We start from the raw sequence: 25329 nt of genomic DNA, 5'->3' as shown, positions 1-25329 counted from the left end.
TTGACTGTGCTCCTAAATTTTTTAAACACACCGACTGAATTAGGGCTGAAAGATTATGGAATATAATCTAATTGCGATTTTTTTAACCAATATTGCGATTGCGATTTAATATGCGATTACTTTAAGTTCTTTACCTTCTGTATTAGTCGACAAAGACAAGCAATAAATCATTGTACAGTAGGGAGGGGAATCTTTAGGCAGCTCATGATCCGATCTAATTTTTTCTTATTAATTAATCTTAATAATACTTAAAATATGTATTTAATTACATGTGTAAATATACATACATTATATATATATATATATATATATATATATATATATATATATATATATTAATTAAACCAATTAGGGATGGGCATGATTAATCGACGATCGATTATTGATCATTAAGAATTTCGTCGATCACGTTAATTTGTTATCGATTATCATTAAACGTATGCTGCTGCGTTGCGTAGTGTGAGTGGAAAGTGAACGTGTTCCCCGGGCTGGTCAAGTTAGCGCGGAGGTACCTGTGCATCCCGGCAACGTCAGTCCCCTCAGAGCGGGTGTTTTCAGCGGCTGGACTGAAGCCTTGTTAACACTCGACGCGTCCGCACGAGCGCGAAGGTGAGCGCGGCAAAAATGACGTCATTGCGGTATTCGGTGTTTCACAGGCGAGCGCGTCGAGTATAAACGCCTCGTCTGTTTGGGGAGGTGCGCGCGCAGTCTGTGGAGACTCGCGCTGCAGAGCCAGGCGAAAGTGTAAACGAGGCTTGACTGTCAGGTTGCGGTCGCGTCTGACCTCAGATCATGTCATCAACATGCTTATCTTTCTCAACAAAAATCAGTAGACTGGTATAGAAGTTGTATGTGAGTTACTAGTTATTTTTTATGAGGCTTTGTTAAGTAGCCTAGCCGAATTGATGGTTACAGTATGTAGGCTAATCTCTCTCACCCTCTTTCTCGACTCCGTTCTTGGATAGTTTCGAGTTACATTTTGACAAAACCTGTCAGATCTAAGTATTATTATGTTTTTGGTTAAGTTATTGTTTAACATGATTTTTTTTATTATTTATTATTTTGGAACAAACGAGGGTCTCTGTTTAAGAACGCCAACTCGCAGCTGCAGGTTCCGTTGCTTCCGAGCACCGCAACGCATATATCTTCAAGTTTAGCCTAACCGAACGTCCAGTTTTACTGCCACAAGTTGATCATCTTGTAATAAAGACCTAATCGAGGAAAAACGCGCTGTATTTTTGTATTTTCAATGCATTTTTAATTTATAAAAATAAATAATGAATTTGAATATAAAAATATTAATGATTAATCGATAGTCGATCGTTAATTCTCCCGACGATCGACTAAGAAAATTTAATCGAATGCCCATCCCTAAAACCAATTACATGTTAAGAATTTTAAATGGACTATAAACTAATATAGCTTCAACATATAAAAGCTAGTAAATAGAGGAACAAAAAAAGGGCTGCAATTTATCGCAAATGCAATTAATCGTTCAGCCCTATCACAGACAGTTGCATTCAGTCTAGGGCTGAACGATTAATTGCATTTGCGATAATATCGCGATATGATGAAATGCGATTTTGTAACCGCAAAAGCTGCGATTACACTGGTCATGTGACACGCGAGAGAAAAGCAGTCTGCAAATCAAGCATCAACTTGGCACGCTACGCATAGGTCTGGCATACAGGAAAGAACAGTTTATTTTTTATGTATGTGATATTGTGTTATTTATTCTCTCTCCAACAATTCTGGATTGATTCAGAGAATTTCAGAATCGAGCTTAGTTTTTAAACACACATGCGTGATGACGCTGCGCGTGCTTTAGAAACAACCGTATTCTGCTTGCTTCTAATTTCTCTCTCTCTCTCGCTCTCTCTCACACACACACACAAACACACACGACACCGCTTGAACCTTCCGAAAAATAAGCTTTCATAAAGTTCGGGGTTTAAGCGAATTACAAGGACAGTCGCGGGCTTCATTGCACAGGTTTTGCCGCTTTGATGTTACTCTTGCAGTGCGCGGTCTTGGCCGCCGGAATTTTCCTTACAAATGCTCCACAAAGGCATTATGTCTTTTGGAATGCAGTTGGCTTATATATTAAAATTATGAAAATCACTGAGAAAGCTGCTTTCATTTTAAAATACTTACACGCTTTGTGAAAAGTGCTCGTGCATGCGGTTGTGAGCGACTCATTGGGTAAATGTACTTGCATCTCAAAATGCTTTTGACGCGAAATTAATGTAAACACGGTCAGGTATATCTTAAACCAATAGGACAAACTACATTTACAATTTCAAAAGAGATATGTGCATTGGTGTGAATACAATTTATCGTATAGGGGGAAAATCACTCCAGCTCTTGAATGGAAAACGTTCAGACAGCCTACTTTTAAATACTGAAAGCACTCTTTGTTTATGGCTTGTAATGTTTTTTTTTCCTCTTTATTTACTAGCTTTTATATGTTGAAGCTATATTAGTTTATAGTCCATTTAAAATTCTTAACATGTAATTGGTTTAATATATATATATATATATCATGAGCTGCCTAAAGATTCCCCTCCCTACTGTACAATGATTTATTGCTTGTCTTTGTCGACTAATACAGAAGGTAAAAAACTTAAGGCGAGACACTACAGGTGAATAGGGTAAAATTTTTAAATAATAGATATCACCATGAAACCTCCTCAGTTGATTACTTGCATAAGTATATAAAAAAAATGTATTACAAGTTTTGAAATTTTTTATGTTTGATTATGTAAATTAGGCATTATCTCATTAAATATGCGCGATTTTGCATATATTTTCGGTAGATAGATCTGAACATATGATAAAGCCAGGTGCAAAATTCTTTTTTCATTTTGTTTACACACAAGATGAAAACAAAATTTCAGAGGGATTTCAGGATATATGCTTTCATTACATAGGACATCAAAATATACTGTTCATAGCCTTAAAAAATCGATTTTCGCCTTATTTTTTTTATTAAAATGTCACATAAATCAGGCCAGGAATGATTTATTAACAAATCCCTCTGAAAATATCTTCAGAATACTGCTAAGTGTATAACTGGAAAGTTTGGTGTACATAGGTGCTACACAGGCTGAGAAGTTTCTACTGGAGAATGACAAAAAACTCATTTTGAGAAAACGGCATTTAAAGATTTAAATAGGGGAATTTAATACATTTCTATTGGAAAACATTTTTCAAAAACCGAATAAATGCTCAGGCCCTTAGTAATAATAATATATAATATTTCAAGCTCATGAAAACTGATTATTTAATAACATGGCATGCATATAAGGCCTACAACGGCAGTAATTCAATTAATTAACATTGGTGTATCATGCACAAAGTTGCCGACAAAACCCACGCTGGACAGTTATGGACACAGAACAATACCAACAGTAGCTGTCACAGCTTTCTAAAGTCTAATGATCCATTCCAGCACCATATGTAGGTCCCTCTGACAATCTCTTGCTGGTGCCTTTTCACTTTCTTGTCTGTGCTCACAAGTTTTCGTTTGCGTTTTACACTTGCGGACTGAATGGCGTTTGCTTTGCACACCCTGAGCAGGTCTGCCTGCTTGATTGTGTTCACTGTAATAAGTGTGCTCTCCAGCCATAAGTTTGCCATCACATTAAGCATAGCTGAGGCACCCTCATTAAAAGTGGAGATGGCCATGCTTGCCGCTGCCTCGACCCTGTTCTTGCCTACAAAAACTGTTTTTGGGCAGCGGGCCCATATCACAGAATTGAGGCACTCATTTGCATTTTGTGTGCCACCATGCTGCATTCTTTGCAGCAAGCTATCACTTGACATGCGGTGATAAATGGGGAGAAGTTTCTGGCCCACCTCGTGGGATAGGTAGTTTGCAGCATGTCGTGTGTGGCTTTCGGGGGTCTCATTTTTGTCTTCTGTCCTCCGATACCAACACCAAGATGGATTGCACCTAGTATGTAATGGTGTTTCATTTGTTGACATGCAGTGGAGAAGGCCTGCCCATATCTCTGCTTTCATTGTTTCCAGTGACCCCTGGTTATTCAAAATTGCCCCCCTGTAATAATTTTGCAGTGTTTTGCATTTCTTTGCAGTCAGTTTCCTCAAACCCTTGCCTCCCAATTTGCGTTCGCCACGAAATTTTCTGAGCGCTGTGCCCATTCGCTTGTGAGCATGGTTTATACATTCCAGCTTTACAATCTCATGCCCAGGGTATGGGTTTAGTGACAGTACTTCCTTAAAAGCAGAGCTATCCCCATCTGAGAGCATCTCAGTGTACCGCAGCTGGTGGCGACTGACTGATCTAGCCCACATCCTCTTTGCTGCCTCTTGCTCCATTGCCTTACTAGACCCTGTGAAATTCTTTGCACAGTCAGTGTGCGTCTCCCTCCAGCTGTCAAATTCCTCCACAGTGATCTTCCCTTCATTCTTGGGACTTTGCTTTAGGACACAAGCATGACAGTAAGAGGATAAGACCTCAAAGTCAATGACAAGTCCTGTAAGAATGTCGATACAAACACCAATGCCATAATGGGAAGTGAAGCCTCTTTTTTGCCAGGTGCCATCAAAAGAGACACCAATGTTAATTACAGCATCAGCATCCTCCCTCAGCAACTCTGCCAACTCTGGATCAACGTCTGCATAGGCCTGTCTGATCTGCTCCCTAGTCTTGTGCAGTGACTCCAGTCCTCTCTCAATTTCCGCCACTAAGATTAAAATGCATGTTGTCAAGAACTGTTCCTTTTTTGTTGAGTTTATTGAAACAGTACATTTGAGTGGCAAATTTTTTTTTGAAAGGACCAGGGAGTAGACCATGCAGTCATAGCAGCCAATTGGACAAGCAAACAGTAAATGACTAAAGAATAAGGCCATCCTATGTTATACTATTATAACAGATTCATAATTGTGCGTGTATGTGATGCAGCCTACTGTTAATGTGTATGCGTGTGCGTGCGTGCGTGTGTGTGTGTGTGTGTGTGTGTGTTCCATCCAATAAAATATGTTCACTGTTACAACAACACTATGATAAATGTAACAGGTCATTAGACCTCCAAAATCAACATCCCTGTCCTATCCCTATTTCGAAAGCCTACCTGTGACTCTCTTGTCATGCCTCTGGTATGTTTTCAGGTGAAGGGAAGGGATCCCCAACACCTTGCTGACCTTCCTCAGTGCTGCATATCCCATCCCTAATTCATGGGCTAAAAGCACCATGCGGACGTTCACGTCAAAAGCGACATCACCTCTCGTTTCGCTTTGCAGCCGTGTGGATGTGTAGATGCTTCGCCTATACACATTCTCCCCTTTGCAATTACTGCACTCTAGAAGCAAACTGCTACAAAATCCATGGTTCACTGGATCAATGTTAATAAATAGACTTGATGCAGCACAATTAGGGCACAAGATATCATTTATTAATTCGTTCAGACGTGCGACATGCATAATCAGCCACTGCTGTGTCCAACAGTCAGCGGTACTGTCATTTAGAGCCCGACCGATATGGATTTTTGGGGGCCGATGCCGATATTAGGGAGTAAAAAAAGCCCGATACCGATATATCGGCCGATATTATTTGTCTATATTATAATACAGTAACAATATTATTTATGTGTATTATAGTACAGTATACCAGTCAAAAGTGTGGACACTTTCCTATTGGTGTGTACAAACTTTTGATGGGTACTTTACACAGTAGCTATAAACAGAATAAATATATTTTATAAACACGTTTTGCAATGATCACTCAAATGTGGTAATCAAACACTTGTGTGACAGATATGTAATGGAGGCAGGGGGAATGATAGAATGAGAATTATACAGCTGAGCTGTAACCAAACTAGTTTGCATTGCATGTTATATTATATTATATTATATTCTAAATACTGTTGCATAATCTTCACTAACGACGACTTTGTCTTTTAATTTAGTCATAACTTGTATCAATAAATATATAAAAAGTGTCACTGACAAAACCTTATTATCTTCTATTTTTACTCTTAATTCCTCTAATCTCTACCAGTGGAGGAAGAACTCAGATCTTTTTACTAAAGTAAAATGAATAATATCATAATGAAAACGTTTTTAATTACATATGTACAGTACTTTTATACTATTTTAAATAATTAGTAAGCAAAATGTACTAAACGTGAAACTAGGCTACTCTTAATGCAAAATGGCCCTATATAAAGTGTTATAATTATATACATTTTTGGAATATTGCTTGATGTTGTAACGTAGCGTTATCAGGCAGAATGAGCTTTAACACTGTCTACACCGGACGCGGCCGTTACTGCTCGCGTCGCAACAGCTGTTTACCCTAGACAAAGCAGAATCAGTTTACTGTCGGAGATCGCTCGCGCCACGCATTTTAATCAATGTTTCCTCAACCAATTGCCTTAATAAATCAGAAGAAGGCCTAAATATAGCAGACAATATAATCAGGACTTCTCAGCTGCGCGCTTGCAATAGTCACAAGCTCACACAATACGTGACAGAGGCTTGTAGCAGAGAAATCAATTCTGTGAATTACACTGCGCAAATCACAAGTAGGCTACTACCCACCGGATGAAGAAGGGTTGGCTCTCAGTCTCCACAGGCTACATAAAATATTTATTTTATTTTATTTTATTTTTCGTGTTTGAATTTATGAGGAAAAAACAATGTTACAGACGCGACAGTTCAGCACTACGGACGTGAGCGCTCTGAAAGCGGCACTAATGCTTTGAAACTTTCACATAGACATCAAACAGAAAGCGCAAAACCTTTCGTTTCAAAGTGAATTTCGTTTTGTATTAATTGTATCTTAATTTTAATCAATGTTTCATCAGCCATTTGCCTGGATTTAATTTATAAGAAGTAAATTTAGCAGACGATAGATAATCTCGACACGGAGGCGCCTGCGGGTGAACTGGAGCTCGTCTCATGAACCGAAACTCAGCGTATAGACCTGAGAATTGAAATATATCTATATTGAAATGTCTACTTTTAAACAGAACAATTCAAAACGAAAGACAGACAGACTCATGTAATCGTATGAAATGTGCATTTCTCTCTGGCGCGCGCTCACTGAAGATCGCGAGTCAGCATCGTCAACTTCATCTTTGGCTGACACTGACTGAAAACACTTGTTTATTAATAAACAATTAAAATGTCTCCTTGCTATATTTGTTGTATTCATAATCATTATTTTTGCCAGTTCTTGTGACAGCTTTAAGGTGCTTTATTGGCAGCGCCACCCTTACATGAATCACCGTACCCGCATTTTTTAAAATATTCATTTATCGGCCATTATAAATGCCGATACCGATAGTTAGGAAAATGCCTAAAATCGGCCGATAATATCGGCCCTCCGATATATCGGCCCTCCGATATATCGGTCGGGCTCTACTGTCATTAAACCCACCCCGGTTTCCCAACGTCAGCTTACGGGCAGATGTGCTGCTTCCTGGTGTTTTTTCACCTAACCCATCTGATTGCTTTCCCTTTCCACATCTTGCAAAGCGCAATTGCCGTTTTTTTTTCCTTGAGATTTGCGGTGTTAGCGGCATTTTCGAAAGTCTCGCGGCAAGCTAAACACGGAAGTGTCAGAGTACACCACGTGATGCGTCTGAGCGAATCACGTTAGCAGAAACCAGCAGTAGCCAATGAGATTTCGTCATTAGCTTTAAATCCCCCTTTGGACATTCATGATTGGTTACTGATAGAAAGGAAATGCCCATATATGGGTTACACAGCGTTGTGCATGAGACCCAGAGCTTTCCAACGATACCGGTCATGACAGACTTCAGTAAACAGACGGAGCGCTGCATGTCGCGTTAGAATGCTAACTTCTTGGTGAATTCGGGAGAAACTTACTGGCGCAAGTAAACAAAATGTAATAAAATAAACATCTTAATGTATATTTTCAATGTTTTCTTTATAGCAGTTTGAAAGAACACATATTGAAGAAGTAAACTAGCCCAAAATCTCAAAACTGACCACTGCATAAAAAAATCGATGTTTTTGCATGCCGTGTCTCGCCTTAAAGTAATCGCATATTAAATCGCAATCGCAATATTGGTTAAAAAAATCGCAATTAGATTATTTTCCATAATCGTTCAGCCCTAGTCTGTGACTCAATTCAGTACATTCATAATCAGCCTTACAGTTGTTAAGTGTGTCCCTGTTTTGTGAGTTGTTTGAACCTCCTTATTGAAATGGGCCCCAGATCTGTTACCAAGCGACCAACAACGCACAAGCAGCTGATATGAAGTAAATGCTAGAGATTAAAATGGAGAAACAAATTAAGTGCTTTTAATAAAATTCTACAAAAAGAGAAGTTTTGATAAGCTTGGTAGGAAAGGCAAAGCCTATCATTTAGTGTGACTCTCTAATTTACGCTTTTTGTCAAAGTGAAAGTCTTTCTACCAAACATTGCCGTTCTTCATCTTGTATAGGCTAATTAATAAATGTGCCACCGTTCTCAGACAGGGCTATTATGTGATTTTTATAGTTGGCTTTCAAATTATTTTAGGTAATGTAATTTTTCAAATTAAAGTTAGGATTTCTTTGTCGAGTTAGGATGCTTCTGTAATACCTGTAATTCCTATCTGTAGTTAAGATAAGATTATGCATTCAAGAAATGTCATTCTGTAATAGCCTTTGTCCTAAATTATGTCCTACCTGAAATGGCCATCAGGTCATAGTTACCAAACAGATAAAGGATTCTAAAGTTAGGATCTTTTCTGTAATGGAGTTTTTTTTTCTTCCTGGTATGTATGAGCCTTGATTTTAGACTAGTATTAATACATTTCACTTTTCTCCTCTCTTTTAGATACAACAAAATACTAGAGTGAGTGAGTCACAAAGGAAATCACAATGTGTTCTATACCGGGGCTCCCATCAACAGGTTCAAATGTACCTGTACTGATTACCAGAGTTAATCTGAATCCATCATGTGTTCTTGTAGAGTTTTGGGGAAATTTTGACCAAGACCGGAAATTAGCTTATCAGCAGCTGAAAAAGGAGATACAATACCCCAGAGAGAGTTTCTGTGAATCAGATGGAAACCCTGGTGACTTGTGCCTTGTACAAGTGTATGAAACATGGTATAGAGCCCGTATAATTTCCAGAGACATTGAAGAGTACAGCGTGTTTTTAATTGATGAAGGCCGAACACTCTGTGCCACCATTAACACTCTAGCATGGGGAAAAAGTGACTTTTTCTATCTTCCCCCTGAAGTTGAATTCTGTGTTCTTGGCAATGTGTTACCACTGTCTCCTGAAAATAAATGGTCAGCAATGGCCTTCGAGTTCATGAAGACCTTCTGTGGTCGAAGAGTCAATGCTTTGGTTCAAGATGTTCTTGTGCCTCATCGAACATTCCTTCTTGACATTCCTTGTCTGTCCAGACAGATGTTTGAAATGGGCTTTGCAAAGAAATTGTACAGTGATCGGTTCAAGGAGTTTGTTGCAACATCTTTACAGACCAACAATGGAACTGGAGAACCTCAGAGAATTTCTTCCATTAGGCGAAAACCAGTTGAGAGTATTGAGCAAATGGAGAAGCAGCAGGCCTACATGTACCCAGAGCTGCAAATTGATACTGTTGAGACTGTCATGGTTACAGAAGTAACGAATCCATTTCGAATATTCTGTCAGCTTAAGGTTTTCTCTCAGGAGCTGAAAAAGTTAACTGAACAGATAACTCAGCATTATGAGGGAAGAGTTGGCAGAAATTTTGCAAGACCTGAGAATTTGGGCAGCCCGTGTGCATCAAGAGGAAGTGACGGCAAGTGGTATCGTTCAGTGCTGCAGCAGGTCATGTCTGCAAACAATGTGGTTGAGGTTCTGCAGGTGGATTATGGGAAGAAACAGTTTGTACAAGTTGAGAATGTCAGGCATCTTGCCTCTGAATTCTTCAGGATGCCTGTCGTAACGTACGTGTGCTCCCTTCATGGAATAGTAGACAGAGGTGTTGGTTGGACAGCTTCACAGATTGATTATCTGAAATCGCTCTTGCTCAACCGCACAGTAATTGCCAAGTTTCAGTATCAAAGCGTTTCTGAAGGTGTTCACTATGTCACGCTTTATGGAGAGGAGAACACAAACATCAACAAATTGTTTGAACTGAAACAGAAATGTTCACTGGACTCTGAAATGACTCTTGCAGATTTCGCTGTTCAGAAGAGCCCATCATCTCAAAAGAGCAAGATTTTGGAGACAACAGAGATCTCACACATTGACGAAACCTACTCTGACCTTAAAGTGAACAAACCAGTCTTTTTCACAGAAAGTCTCACTCCTAACACTTCACATCTGGCTGTTGTGCAGCACGTTGACAGCCCGGGAAGGTTTTGGGTTCAAACTCAGAGTTACGCTGATGAATTCGACCAGCTAATGAATGACCTTGGAAATCTGTACATTAATCCAACTAGCGCTGAAGGATTGATAAGAAAGCCTGTTGTTGGTCTCCTCTGTGCAGCTAAAGCCCAAGATGGTGTGTTCTATAGAGCAGCTGTCTATAAGGTAATGGACAAGAAAGCAGAAGTTTACTTCCTTGACTACGGCAACACAGAACTTGTTGATTGTTTCAACCTCCGACAGTTGCCTCTGAGATTCCAGCAGCTGCCAGCTGTGGCGGTAAAGTGCTCCCTCCATGGCATTAAATCCAGACTGAAACACTGGGACGAGAGGGCTACGTTGTTCTTTTCAAAACTTGTTGAAGACAAAAAACTTGATTTGCACGTACAAGACAAGCATCAAGACACTCACATGGTTCAATTAGTGGACCCGAGTTTAGATGGAGAAAATGATGTGAATAAGTTGTTGTGCAATGCGAATTTTGCAGATAGTGAAAAGAGCATTGTGGATAATTCTGTTGTAAGATCTTGTGGTTTAAAAACCACACACACCTCTGGCATATTCTTGACAGGCACTGGACCTCAGACGCCTTCCAGTTCTTCTGCCATGGCGGAAAGTGCATCGGTTTTCAAGGAATACTTGTTTCCAATTGGAAGTTCACTGGAAGTAACCGTTTCCTACATTGAGAGTCCAAATGACTTCTGGTGTCAAAAAGCCCGAAATGCTGCATGCTTAGAAGTGCTAATGCAAGATATTCAGCGTTTCTATGCTCACAGTGAATTTCAGCCACCTTTGGAAGCAGCTTGTGTTGCTCGTCATCCTGAAACTGGGATATGGTACAGAGCCTTGGTCATTCTAAAGCACCAAACGCCTCATGTTGAGGTCTTGTTCGTTGACTATGGGCAGACGAAGAAAGTTGCCATTGAAGATCTTCGAAAGATCAGTCCAGCATTTTTGAAGATGAAAGGACAAGCCTTTCGATGTAGTTTATATAATCTGATCCACCCGGTTTCCCACTCAGCTTTAGACTGGAGCCCTGAAGCCACATTACAGTTTCGAGAGTTTGTTGATACTGCAGCATCCATGAACGTGCCTTTGAAATGCACCATTTTCGCTGTAATGTATGATTCCCAGAAAGTTGTTTTCAATGTGGTGGACTTGGAAACCCCATTTCAAAGCATTTGCAATCTCCTTGTTCAGAGGCGCCTAGCTGATCGCGCACCCTCTAAGAGAGCGCCTCTCCCACCCTTTCGCCTGGACACCTACTATTATTCCACACACGGAGTCAAGACTGGATGTGAAGAGGACGTGAGTGTCACCTGTGTGAAAAGTGTCTCTCAGTTCTTTTGCCATCTCGCTAGGAATTCAGATGAGATTGAGAAACTGGCAGTCCAGGTTAATTCCCTATGTCGTCAGCTAGAGGTAATCAAGTGTCCTCAGACTTTTGGAACGGTTTGCTTTGCAAAATACACAGATGGACTTTGGTACAGAGGTCAAATAAAGTCTTCAAAACCATCAGTGGTGATCAATTTTGTGGATTATGGCGACACATTGGAAGTTGATAAATCAGACTTGCTGCCAGTTCCAATTGAAGCAGGAGAGATTATGTCAGTCCCAGTGCAGGCAATTGAATGTGGGCTGTCAGATATGCCAGAAAATGTGCCATGTGCAGTGGAAAATTGGTTTCAGAATTTTGCGGACAGTCATTGTTTCACTGCTTTGATTGTGGCAAAAGAACCTGGAGGAAAGCTTATGGTGGAACTTTATGAGGGAAAAACTCAAGTGAATGCACTGATCAGACAGAAGTTTCACAATGAAATCCATAGAATTGAACCAAGCCAACTCAAAGGATATAGTTCAAAGAACCGAAGTGCACAAGTTCAGGCAGGGAGCCTTGGAAAGGAAAGTTCCAGTGGTATTAAGAGAGATCCCACAGACCAAGTTCAACAATCCCGGGAAAGTCATGCATTGCAACGAGGAAACGTTGAATCAAAACAGTCACGAAGCAAGTGGGGATTCCATACAGATGGTAGACCAGAACCGGAACCAACAAGAGATTTTGGGACAATCCATAATTCTCAGAAGCAAAATGAACCACAAAGAAAGTCCAATGATAGAGGTGATGTACGTCACCCATGTACATCTGACAAAACTGATGGTGTTAAACCAAAGTCCCAGGCTCCCCTCAGAGAATCGGCGCTCCCAGTGAAATTAATAAAACCCGGTCTAGAAACCGAGGTCTTCATCTCTCATTGCAATAGCCCTTGTAGCTTCTTTGTTCAGTTTGCAGCAGATGAGGATGACATTTATTCACTGGTAGAGAAGTTGAATGCTGACCAGTCAAGGTGTGCAAACGTTGATTCTAGTGAGATTCGTGAGGGAAACATGGTCTGTGCAATGTTTCCTGATGATAACTCTTGGTACCGTGCAGCAGTACGCCAAAACATTGATGACAAAATTGAAGTTGAATTTGTCGACTTTGGAAACACTGCTGTGATTTCTGCCTCAAAAATGTGTCGTCTTGATCAATCATTTGCTTCGTTTCCTAGGTACAGCATCCACTGCTCTGTACATAAACTAAATGTTGACAGCATAGACCAAGAATTTGCACCCAACTTCAAAGAAGTAATTGATCAAAACATTGAAAAGGTCATGTGCACGTTCGTTAAAATGTCAGGGACCGTGTGGGAAGTGAAACTCAATGTTAATGGTGTAGTGCTGGGATCCACCTGCAGGCATGAAGTTGCCACAGCAGCTGAGTTTTTGACTACAGGTGTCAAGCATCAGATGTCTGATATCAAGGTCTGTACCCGTTACAAGGACCCTGATATATCAGCTGGTCAAGTGATAAATGGATACCCCTCATTTATCAAGGGTCCTCAGCTCTTCTGGTGCCAATATGCGGAAACGGACAAACTTCAAGAAATTTCAGATGCTTTACACAATGCTGGTAATGCATCAGATACAACTTTGAGTGAGGACTCTGTGCCAGCTGGAAGTCGTTGCATTGCTCTCTTCAATGAAGATAATTTGTGGTATCGAGCTAAAGTAACATCTAGGGACCTTGACACACTCTCCATTACCTTCGTAGACTATGGAAATGAATCAAAAGTCAAAATGGGGGACGTCAAAGCACTTCCACCCGAGCTATCAGATGTGCCTCCTCAGGCATTTAGCTGCCAGCTTGAAGGTTTTGATCTTTCCAAGGGTTTCTGGGATAAGGCGGCAGAAGATGCTTTTTTTGATCTAGTTAATGACAAGCTTTTTAATATCACTGTTGAGAAAATGGGGGACTCTGAAACGCCACACTTCGTCAAGCTGGATTGTAATGGTGTTTTCATCAATGATGCCATGAGAAGCTATTGGAAAAGTCAAAGTCCTGAAACTCCATCAGATAAACTCTTAAGTGGAGCAGAACTAGTGTCTGCCAATGACTTTGTGGCTGCTGAAGTTAACATTGACTCTGAAGTTACCCTTGATGCAGACACTGAGCTTGTTGACGACAAAACGTGCACTTCAGTTCTTGAAATGCAACTTTCTGAACAAGAGGAGCTTGATTTACTGAGAAATACTGAAGCTGGAAATGAAGCTCAAGATGGCCCACTTGAGATGACTGCTGAAAATGTTGCCTCATCTGGTACTTGGAGTATAGTGCCCTCTGAAACCCAAAGCAACCTGGATACCACATGCATCACAGAAGATGAATCAGTTTCAGGTTCCACAACTCCATCTGACACCGCAAACCAGCATGCCTTTGCTAAAGAGACAGATGTTGACCCAGCACCTTTTCCTGTAGTTTTGCCACAGCAATCTGAGGGAGCAACATCTAGTATTTCCTCAGAGAATATAGAAAGCTTCTTGATGAATAACACTGATTCTCAATTATGCATTGTTGAGGAACCAGATTCACCATCATATGAGATAATTCAGTCAGGTAAGTCTGCATTTGACACATTTTGTGGTACAACTTTTAAAGATAGTGTTCGCTTTATGCAAGAGGTCTCCCTTCTTTAATTCTTTATATATTATATAATAATAATAATAATATTTTTTATAAAGACTTGGGCTATTTGAGGCGATCGACAGAGAAGAAGCCTGTTGGGTCAGATTGTGTGATCTGGTCTCATGTAAGGAGGAATTGGTGCACAGCACGAATTTTAAAAGTTTCTGAAGATGCTGCATTGGTGAGTGTATCTTTCTCTTCAAATACACAAATGTTTGTTTAAGAGCTGCCCTTGTTGTTTTTCTGGTAAAGAAACTTGTACTTTTTGTCTTGTCCAACTTCAAATTCATCTTCAAGCTATTTTTTTTAGGGATGGGCATTCGATTAAATTTTCTTAGTCGATCGTCGGGAGAATTAACGATCGACTATCGATTAATCATTAATATTTTTATATTCAAATTCATTATTTATTTTTATATTATATACTTTTTATAAATTAAAAATGCAATGAAAATACAAAAATACAGCGCGTTTTTCCTCGATTAGATCTTTATTACAAGATGATCAACTTGTGGCAGTAAAACTGGACGTTCGGTTAGGCTAAACTTGAAGATATATGCGCTGCGGTGCTCGAAAGCAACGGAACCTGCAGCTGCGAGTTGGCGTTCTTAAACAGAGACCCTCGTTTGTTCCAAAATAATAAATAATAAAAAAAATCATGTTAAACAATAACTTAACCAAAAACATAATAATACTTAGATCTGACAGGTTTTGTCAAAATGTAACTCAAAACTATCCAAGAACGGAGTCGAGAAAGAGGGTGAGAGAGATTAGCCTACCTACTGTAACAATCAATTAGGCTAGGCTACTTAACAAAGCCTCATAAAAAATAACTAGTAACTCACATACAACTTCTACACCAGTCTACTGATTTTTGTTGAGAAAGATAAGCATGTTGATGACATGATCTGAGGTCAGACGCGACCGCAACCTGACCGTCAAGCCTCGTTTACACTTTCGCCTGGCTCTGCAGCGCGAGTCTCCACAGATTGCGCACCCACCTCCCCAAACAGACGAGGCGTTTATACTCGACGCGCTCGCCTGTGAAACACCGAATACCGCAATGACGTCATTTTTGCCGCGCTCACCTTCGCGCTCGTGCGGACGCGTCGAGTGTAAACAAGGCTTCAGTCCAGCCGCTGAAAACACCCGCTCTGAGGGGACTGACGTTGCCGGGATGCACAGGTACCTCCGCGCTAACTTGACCAGCCCGGGGAGCACGTTCACTTTCCACTCACACTACGCAACGCAGCAGCATAAGTTTAATGATAATCGATAACAAATTAACGTGATCGACGAAATTCTTAATGATCAATAATCGATCGTCGATTAATCATGCCCATCCCTAATTTTTTTCCCTGTATTTTTCAGGTTTTGCTTGTGCAGCATGATTCTGAGGTGGTAGTAGATCCACTCAACATCTTTGAAATTCTGCCAGGGAAGCCACTGCAGGTGTGAAACCCTAGAATCTACTTTTGCATTTGTGTGTAAAAAAATAGAAAGCATTATTTACTCATCCAGTCTTTTAATTGTCAGACTTCAAGCATTGAAGCTGCAGTTCAAAGTGGTATGTATTATATCTATATCTATTATATGTATTATATCTTTTAATGGAAAAAATAGAGGGCACAATACTTATCATTCTCATTGTTCTCCATCAATGTCGTAAAAGGTGACAGCATTTTTTCCCTCTCTCTATCTCTTCATTTGAATTAAATTGTAACTATTGAAGATCTAACCAAGGGAACATGTACCTCATTGAAGAACAGTGCTTCAAAGGTAAATGTATGTTTAAATCGTGGTAAGTAGAATGTTTACAGCAGTTGGGAATAGAACCACATGTAGAAACCAATTGTATCTCTGTATACATCAGGACAAAGATGCAGAATATGGAACTACAGTCGCTTTGGAGTCTGAAAAACCAAATGGTATGAGTTTATATACCTATTTACAGAATTATTGCATCATATACCACTAAGGAAATGAAGAAAACGCTATATACTTGCATTACTATTTTATACTATGGTGTAAATCAGGGGTGTCAAACTCAGTTCCTGGAGGGCCACAACCCTGCAGAGTTTAGCTTCAACCCTAATTAAAAACACCTGATCCTGCTAATCAAGGTCTTCAGGATTACTAGAAACTTCTAGGCAGGTGTTTTTGGAGCTGGTTGGAGATAAACTCTGCACTACACGGGCCCTCCAAGGAACTGAGTTTGACACCCCTGGTGTAAATCATAAGTGCAAATTTAGTTCAAAATAAGTAAAATTTATTTCATTTTTATTTGTCAAGATGAAGAGGAAACACTCATTGACCAAATGGATCCAGGTGATGAACTTGCAGACCAGGTACAGTGTGATGCTGATTTACCAATCAAAAGCAATTGAATGACAGTAATTAGATAGCTTGGAGAGTCTCAACATGTTCATGTAAATGCATGCAGCCTCAAGACAACGGGTGTGTTTCCTGCTCCATTGTTTTGGTTGAAAATTCTGAGGGTAAGTGAGCTTGCTTGATATACCGATTTACTAAAAAGTATTGGTACTTCAGTTATAACGAAGTGCATAGTACACTTATTCTATGAATTTTCTATAGATTGTATAATGTCTGTTTGCATAGAATAATTCTTAAAGGATTTGTTCACCCAAAAATGAAGAATAATTGTCATTTACTCACCCGCATGTTGTTCCAAACCCGTAAGACTTTTGTTCGTCTTGGGAACACAAATTAAGATATTTTTAATCCAATAAGAGAGATTTCTGTTCTCTCCTTTGACATTAACTACTACTTTGACACTTCAAAAAGTTCATAAAGCTATCATAAAACTAATCCATATGAATTGAGCAGTTTAGCCCAACTTTTCTGCAGAGAAATGCACTTTATATGATGAACCTAATGAATTTAGGCTTTTATCCACAGAAGCTCAACCAAGCTCAAACTTGCTGTGAAACACGAGAATTAACCTCATTGGTTCCGTTTATTATAACTAATATGTGCGTTGATTTAATATATGAATAAAAGCCTAAATTGAAACTGTTCATCATATGATGCGATTGTGTCTCTTCAGAAAATTTGGACAATCGCTCAGTTCATATGAATTAGTTTTACAATCTCTTTATGAACTTTTTGATGTCAAAGTGGTAGTTGCGTAGCTGTCAATGGAGGGACAGAAAGCTCTGAGATTTTATCATTAGGATCTTCATTTGTGTTCCAAAGATGAACGAAATCTTACGGGTTTGGAACGACATGAGGGTGAGTAAATTATGACAATTTTCATTTTTGGGTGAACCATCCCTTCAAAGCTGCACTTTTATTAAAAATGAATATCTTTATATTGTAAGACAAAGAAATATGAAGTCATTATGAAATGTTTTGATGTGATGTTTTGATTCATTCAGATTCTTAGATCTGAATGCATTTAAAGACTGTATTTCTTGTTTGTTTAGTTGAAGATACATTGGGGGAAGATGCACTTGTTCAAGTACTGAGTGTAAGTACACACATAGTACACATTCTGTCATAAATTACTTACCCTCATGTCGTTTCAAACCCGTAAGACCTTTTTCATCTTAGGAAAACAAGGTTTCTGAACTTTCTGAGGTTTCATATATATCAACGGCATTGCAACTTTCAAAGCCCAGAAAGGTAGTAAAGAAATCGTTAAAATAGTCCATGTGACTAGTGGTTCAATGGCATTGGAACTTTCAAGGCCCAGAAAGGTAGTAAAGAAATCGTTAAAATAGTCCATGTGACTAGAGGTTCAACCTTAATTTTATGAAGCGATGAGAATTAACTACTTTATTGAACAATTTCTTCTCTTCTGTGTCCGATCTCCTATGCAATTCACATTGTAACCGCAGTGTGTCATAAGTGTGATGCTGATGTAGGAGCTGGTGTTCTGACGTAGAACCCGGAAGCGCTGTACTGCATTTTCTTCGCAAATAGCATAGGAGGTCTGACACAGAAGATAAGAAATTGTGGAATTAAGTCATTATTTATGACAGTAGCAACAGTAGCCTGCACTAATCGGTTATTGGGGAAGTAAACCGATTATATTGAATGGGCACGAATGCAATTTAAGCCCTCTAAATCAAGGCGCATCTCGATAGTTAAAGGAAAGGTGGTAGATAAAACATTCTTCATTAATGGTGAGGCAATACCAACAGTTTCTGAGAAGCCAGTGAAGAGTCTTGGGAGATGGTACGATGGGGATCTAAAGGACACAGTTCAAGTGGGAGAAGTTAGACGACAGCAGTGGAAGGGTTGAAGAGCATAAACAGCTGTGCTCTACAAGGCAAACTAAAACTCTGGTGCTTTCAGTTTGGTCTACTGCCAAGGTTGCTGTGGCCACTGACTGTGTATGAGGTTTCTTTGACAACAGTGGATAAGCTGGAAGCGTTAATAAGTTCATACATCAGGAAATGGTTGGGAGTTCCACGCTGCCTCAGCAGAGTGGGACTTTATAGTAAAGGAGTATTGCAGCTGCCAGTCTCTGCTTTAACCGAGGAGTTTAAGTGTGCCAAGTTCAGACTGGAAATGACTTTAGCAGAGTCATGAGACAAATGTGTAAGGGAGGCAGCCCCTGTGGTAAAACTGGTAGAAAGTGGTCAGCAAAGAAATCTGTAGTAGAGGCAAAGGCTGACCTTCAAGTTGGGGATATCGTGGGACAGGTACAGCATGGAAGAGGGGGTTTTGGGCTCAGTTTAGCTCCTCCTAAATGGCACAAGGCAGGCCCAGCTCAAAGGAGGAAGCTGGTAGTCAACGAGGTGCGAAAGCAGGAGGAGAGGATGAGATGTATAAAGGCCATTTCCCAGGCCAAGCAGGGAGAGTGGATGAGATGGGAGAATGTGGAACAACGCAAAATGGGCTGGCAAGACCTTTGGTCAATGGAAGAGAGTAGGATCAGTTTCCTTATTAGGTCAACAAATGTTCCCCCATCACCGCAGAACCTAAACCTCTGGGTAGGAGGGTAAGAGGATCCCTCTTGTCCTTTGTGTTCATCACCTGCCACATTAAGGCACATTTTGACAGGATGTAAGGTGGCTCTTAGCCAGGGTCGGTTTACTTGGCGCCATGACCAAGTATTGCGATGTTTGGCTTTAGCATTGGAAGGCAAGCGTAGTATGACCTATAAGTTGCCGCTTTTCTAGCAAAACATTACACGCAGAAGACAATATTCCTCCGCCCAGGCGAGCAAACACCAAGAAAAGGTGCCAACACCAATTCTCGCCCAGGACAACTGGAAGCTGCTAGGGATTGGAAGATGCTGGCTGATCTTGATCAACGGCTTATTTATCCACCTGAGATTTCTACCACTAACCTACGACCAGATATTGTTTTGTGGTCTGGATCAGCACGCATTGTTCAACTGATAGAGTTAACAGTGCCATGGGAAGATGCGGTAGATGAGGCATATGAGAGGAAGAAACTGCGGTATGCTCATCTGGCCACTGAAGCAGAACAGCAAGGATGGAGAGTCCAGGTTTATCCAGTGGAAGTGGGTTGTCGAGGTGTTGTGGCACACTCTACAACCCGGTTCCTCAGAGACGTCGGATTCAGTGGCCAAGAGTTGCGTCGCACAGTAAAGAACTTATCTGAAGCAGCAGAAAGGAGCAGCAACTGGCTGTGGTTGAGACGGAAAGATTCTAGCTGGCTGTGTACAGGCCACCATGCTACGGTTTCGTAGAATTCTTGAAAACTTGAAGACTCTGTTGGTTTATTTGTATAGGTTGTATAGCATCTACAGTCATTACGTTCCTGTGTACAGGTCCTTCTCAAAAAATTAGCATATTGTGATAAAGTGAATTATTTTCCATAATGTAATGATGAAAATTTAACTTTCATATATTTTAGATTCATTGCACACCAACTGAAATATTTCAGGTCTTTTATTGTTTTAATACTGATGATTTAGGCATACAGCTCATTGAAAACCCAAAATTCCTATCTCAAACAATTCGCATATCATGAAAAGGGTCTCTAAACGAGCTATTAACCTAATCATCCTAATCAACGAATTAACTCTAAACACAAGCAAAAGATTCCTGAGGCTTTTAAATACTCCCAGCCTGTTTCATTACTCAAAACCGCAATCATGGGTAAGACTACCGACTAGAGATGCACCGATTGATCGGCTGGTTGTCGGAATCGGCCGATTTTCACGTGATCGGCGACCGGCCGGTCAGTCTGACATATGCGAATTTTTTTTTTTTTTTTGCCGGTCAAATGCACTCGAGCGCCGCATGATTAACATCGCGCAAAATCAGCATCACATGTGCACACAGAACGCACATGTAGGAAACCTCGTGAATTATGGCCGTTTCACACTGCAAGCGTGAGCAGTGCAGGGTTTTTTTTCCCCCGGCGTGCATGTTTATCAATGAGTGCATTCACACCGAGAGCAGGAGCAGCGCGTGAGCGTCGAGCAGGAGCGTCGCGTGAGCAGCAGTGAAGCGGGGTTTCGGCGCAGAGTCTATTTTTGCTGCGCTGCTCGCGCTCAATTAAAGTGATTGTTTAGCCTGGCTGGACATGTGGCAGATGAGAGAAGAATTGTTTGCGAAATAAAAATTGCCATTGATGTACAAGTGATTGCAATAGTGTGTGTCTGTGTGTGTGTGTCTGTGTGTCTGTGTCTGTGTGTGTTTTGAGAAACATCTTTATACTGCAAGGCTATATTTATTTTATTTTTATTTGCTGTTTATATATTATTTTATTGCCATTACCTGTTTTCATACAGAAGTTTAGTTTCATAAATAAGTAAATATATCCCTTTTTTTTTAGTTGAATATATGGAAATGAAAATGGTTCTTCCATACCATGACTCTGCATTTAGATATGTGTGAATTTCCCACACCAGGAGTAATAATTTATATAGTTTTATTTTATTTTATTTGTTCAAAAAATGTTCTATTTAAAATGTTCTATTAAAGAAAAGATAGAAAATAAATATTTGTGTTTGCTGTAAAGTGGTTAGAAAAAATGAAATCGGAATCGGCTAAAATCGGTATCGGCAGGTCAAACTCATGAAAAATCGGAATCGGCTTAGAAAATTGTAATCGGTGCATCTCTACTACCCACCTGACTGCTGTCCAGAAGGCCATCATTGACACCCTCAAGCAAGAGGGTAAGACACAGAAAGAAATTTCTTAACAAAAAGGGTGTTCCCAGAGTGCTGTATCAATGCACCTCAGTGGGAAGGAAAAAGTGTGGCAAAAAACGCTGCACAACGAGAAGAGGTTACCGGACCCTGAGGAAGATTGTGGAGAAGGACCGATTCCAGACCTTGGGGGACCTGCGGAAGCAGTGGACTGGGTCTGGAGTAGAAACATCCAGAGCCACCGTGCACAGGCGTGTGCAGGAAATGGGCTACAGGTGCCGCATTCCCCAGGTCAAGCCAATTTTGAACCAGAAACAGCAGGAGAAGCGCCTGACCTGGGCTACAGAGAAGCAGCACTGGACTGTTGCTCAGTGGTCGAAAGTACTTTTTTTGGATGCAAGCAAATTTTGCATGTCATTCCGAAATCAAGGTGCCAGAGTCTGGAGGAAGACTGGGGAGAAGGAAATGCCAAAATGCCTGAAGTCCAGTGTCAAGTACCCACAGTCAGTGATGGTCTGGGGTGCCATGTCAGCTGCTGGTGTTGGTCCACTGTTTTATCAAGGGCAGGGCCAATGCAGCTAGCTATCAGGAGATTCTGGAGCACTTCATGCTTCCATCTGCTGAAAAGCTTTATGGAAATTTCATTTTTCAGCACGACCTGGCACCTGCTCACAGTGCCAAAACCACTGGTAAATGGTTGACTGACCATGGTATTACTGTGCTCAATTGGCCTGCCAACTCTCCTGACCTGAACCCCATAGAGAATCTGTGGGATATTGTGAAGAGAAAGTTGAGAGACGCAAGACCCAACACTCTGGGTGAGCTTAAGGCCGCTATCGAAGCATCCTGGGCCTCCATAACACCTCAGCAGTGCCACAGGCTGATTGCCTCCATGCCACGCCGCATCGAAGCAGTCATTTCTGCAAAAGGATTCCCGACCAAGTATTGAGTGCATAACTGAACATAATTATTTGAAGGTTGACTTTTTTTTAATTAAAAACACTTCTTTTAATGGTCGGATGAAATATGCTAATTTTTGGAGATAGGAATTTTGGGTTTTCATGAGCTGTATGCCAAAATCATCAGTATAAAAACAATAAAAGACCTGAAATATTTCAGGTGGTGTGCAATGAATCTAAAATATATAAAAAGTTTATTTTTTATCATTACGGAAAATAATGAACTTTATCACTATATGCTAATTTTTTGAGAAGGACCTGTATATTGCGTAAATGACGGGTGGTTGGGAAGATATTGTGTTTTGCGGTAGGTGGTATGCCATACGGAACCGTTGCCACTGAAACTGCATATTGACGCACCAGTGGGGCTCGACAGCCTTAGTCAAACGGGTTGGCGCGTATGGTTGGGTTGCGGAGAGATTGTAGTTAGGTCTCAGCAGCAGGAGGGATGTAGAGGTCAGTAAGCTGGGCTGAGTTGAGTGGGGGACGGAGGGGGGTGACTCTGGGACGCCAGAGTCACTTTCTAGCCCTCTTGAGGTGTCGTGGGCTAGTCGACGAAACACTGAGGACGGAAGGTGCCCACTTGAAGACCCTAGAGATGTCCCCTACTCAGCTCAATCCAGACGGTTGTCATGGGGGGACCAAACTGTGGTTGCAGCCGTTGTGTGTGCTGACGCGTGTTAACATTAGACAGAAGGAGATTTCCATCACCATATGGAAAGAAGCGTAAATGGATGGAGAAGCATAGGTCACTGTAAAGCAATGTCTTAGTTGGTGCTTATCTTGGCGAAAGCAGAGTACAAATCAGCATGAAGTTTTAACATCTACTCTCGTGTAATGGAAATCATTTTTTGTTTGTTTTGCGCTCAAGTATTCTCGTCTCTTCATAATATTAAGGTTTAACCTGTAGTCAGGTAATTATGGGTTTGGACCGACATGAGGGTGAATAATTAATGACAGAATTTACATTTTTGGGTGAACTAACCCTTTAATAAATGTATTATTAACCCACTTATCTGAAAGGAATAGTTTAACCCAAAAATAAAATTGTTAATTTACTTGCCCTCAGGCCTTCGAAGATGTAGGTGACACTTTTTTTTTTTTCTCTCAGTAGAACAGTAAAGATTTTTAACTGAAACTGTGGTCCTTGGTCATTCGTATAATACAAGTCAACGGCTACCATCACTTTGATAGTGAAAAAAAAAATACATTTAGGTCTTACGAAGAGAAACGATTGGTCTGTGCAAGAAACTGAAAATTATTTACAACATTATTACTTGTAATCTACACCTTTGGCAAACCTTCTTGATCGTGTTCACAGCAGTCAGGAGCGTGAGATTCCTGTCGCATAATGACAATCTGTCTATACAACACGCGTCCTCCCTCCTCTGTAAACGCAAACAGCGTCAGCTCGTGTGAATTTGCTCTCATGTCAACGTCATTACGCAACAGGTAGCTTATGCTCCAGACTCGATTACAGATAATGTTGTGAATAATCAGTTTCTTGCACAGACCAATCGTTTTGCTTCATAAGACCATAATGTATCATCAGGAGCCACGGGTATTAATTTTTCTTGTGCCTGTATTGGTTTTTTGGACTATCAAAGTGACAGTGATTCATATAACGCAAGTCAATGGCTACCAAGGACCACGGTTTCAGGTAAAAAATCATCTTTACTGGTCTACTGAAGAAAGTCACCTACATCTGGGATGGCCTGAGGGTGGGTAAATTAACAGCAAATGTTACTTTTTTTTGGTGTTCTATCCCTTGTTAAATATGTTTGTACTCCAGCCTGAACCGGATCACTCCCAAGATGACTTGAATACTTCAGCTGGAGAGAAAAGAGGTTACCCATCATACAAAACATACTTTAATTTTATGGTTTGTTGCTTTTATCTACATGGAAGAGTAGTTGACTGTTCCATTTTTAAAACGTGACTGTTTAGAAGACTGTGCCAAAATGAGTACCGGAGTCGATTTATTGATGGATTTCCTTGATGTTGCTCCCCATGATAAGGTGTTTTTTTCTTTTCTCTTGTTTGTCTTTTTAAAGACCTACACCACCCAGTGGCTGAAAGTATTTTCCTCTCATATGTTTTTACAGGTACAGGATGCATGTGAGACTGAGCATGAAACGCGTACCTTACCTGAGGCGTTTAATAGTATGTCATGTTTGAATTCCATATTCAATTAATAATAGTTTAATGTTAAGCATTTCTATTTGAACAAATATAGAATGGATATGTAGCACTCTAACAGAAACAATGGATATTTCTTCTTTTTTTTTTCAGTAGATGTTTCTGAAGATCTCATTGTTCTGACCAGTGATGATGGAGCAGAGTCTGACACAGCATCTGATGGCACGGTATTAAGCTTACTGTTAAATTCTTGAACCAAAAACATGTTTTTTGTTTTGTTTTATTAATATTTCTTAATTTACTAAATTATAACTTAATTTTATTAATGTCTCCTTTACTTTTGAATACTTCAGCTTCAGGGAGATGTGATGGTCACGGAAATCCATCCTGATGCTGAAGAATCTTCATGTTAGCAATTTAAGTATACATTTAAATAGAAATGTCATAAAGAGTCCTAATGCTTTTCTTTGAAGTAATGAGACAATTTCTGGTTGAACTGAACTGATGGTAGTTTGCTTCACAGGCTTACAAGACGAGTCAAATGCTTCTGATTGCACCAACTCAGAGGATCCACAAGTCACTCACCTGACCCTGAGAGTTGAGGATGCATCTGACGATGATGTCATTTTTGTTGGTGTTTTGCAAGAATCCCATGCAGAAGTATGTGAGCCGGAGAGTGAAAAAGAAAAACGTGACTAATGTAAGCTTTGATTGATTTTGTAGGTGCATGTTTTTTTTGTTGTTGTTGATCACATTTACATTTGTATTGAGTGGTGTTGTCTACTTGT

The 25329-nt window shown here is 40.3% G+C and overlaps 1 protein-coding gene across 4 annotated transcripts in view; it reads left to right on the top strand.

The window, feature by feature from the left end:
• tdrd6a (tudor domain containing 6a) overlaps positions 1-25248 on the top strand; it is a 35853-nt gene extending 10605 nt beyond the window's left edge. Inside the window, exons 2-16 of one of the 4 annotated variants that reach the window (XM_077219419.1) lie at positions 8816-14278; positions 14404-14528; positions 15719-15799; positions 15884-15914; positions 16080-16126; positions 16221-16275; positions 16640-16695; positions 16791-16845; positions 17794-17837; positions 24195-24249; positions 24350-24420; positions 24508-24565; positions 24695-24768; positions 24895-24949; positions 25065-25248. In XM_077219419.1, the coding sequence (XP_077075534.1) occupies positions 8860-14278; positions 14404-14528; positions 15719-15799; positions 15884-15914; positions 16080-16126; positions 16221-16275; positions 16640-16695; positions 16791-16845; positions 17794-17837; positions 24195-24249; positions 24350-24420; positions 24508-24565; positions 24695-24768; positions 24895-24949; positions 25065-25240 (6402 nt within the window). In that variant the 5' untranslated portion in view covers positions 8816-8859 and the 3' untranslated portion in view covers positions 25241-25248. Of the gene's footprint in view, positions 1-8815; positions 14279-14403; positions 14529-15718; positions 15800-15883; positions 15915-16079; positions 16133-16220; positions 16276-16639; positions 16696-16790; positions 16846-17793; positions 17838-24194; positions 24250-24349; positions 24421-24507; positions 24566-24694; positions 24769-24894; positions 24963-25064 lie in introns of all 4 variants that reach the window. The other 3 variants (XM_077219418.1, XM_077219417.1, XM_077219420.1) reach the window with 3 other exon arrangements.
• The last annotated feature ends 81 nt before the right edge of the window (positions 25249-25329 follow it).

This window comes from Siphateles boraxobius, unplaced genomic scaffold (assembly GCF_051911475.1).
Source record: "Siphateles boraxobius isolate OS27281-9 unplaced genomic scaffold, OSU_SipBor_1 8, whole genome shotgun sequence".
NCBI classification, from domain to species: domain Eukaryota; kingdom Metazoa; phylum Chordata; class Actinopteri; order Cypriniformes; family Leuciscidae; genus Siphateles; species Siphateles boraxobius.
The sequence above is the reverse complement of the archived record's forward strand: the minus strand, read 5'-3'. Positions and strand labels throughout refer to the sequence as shown.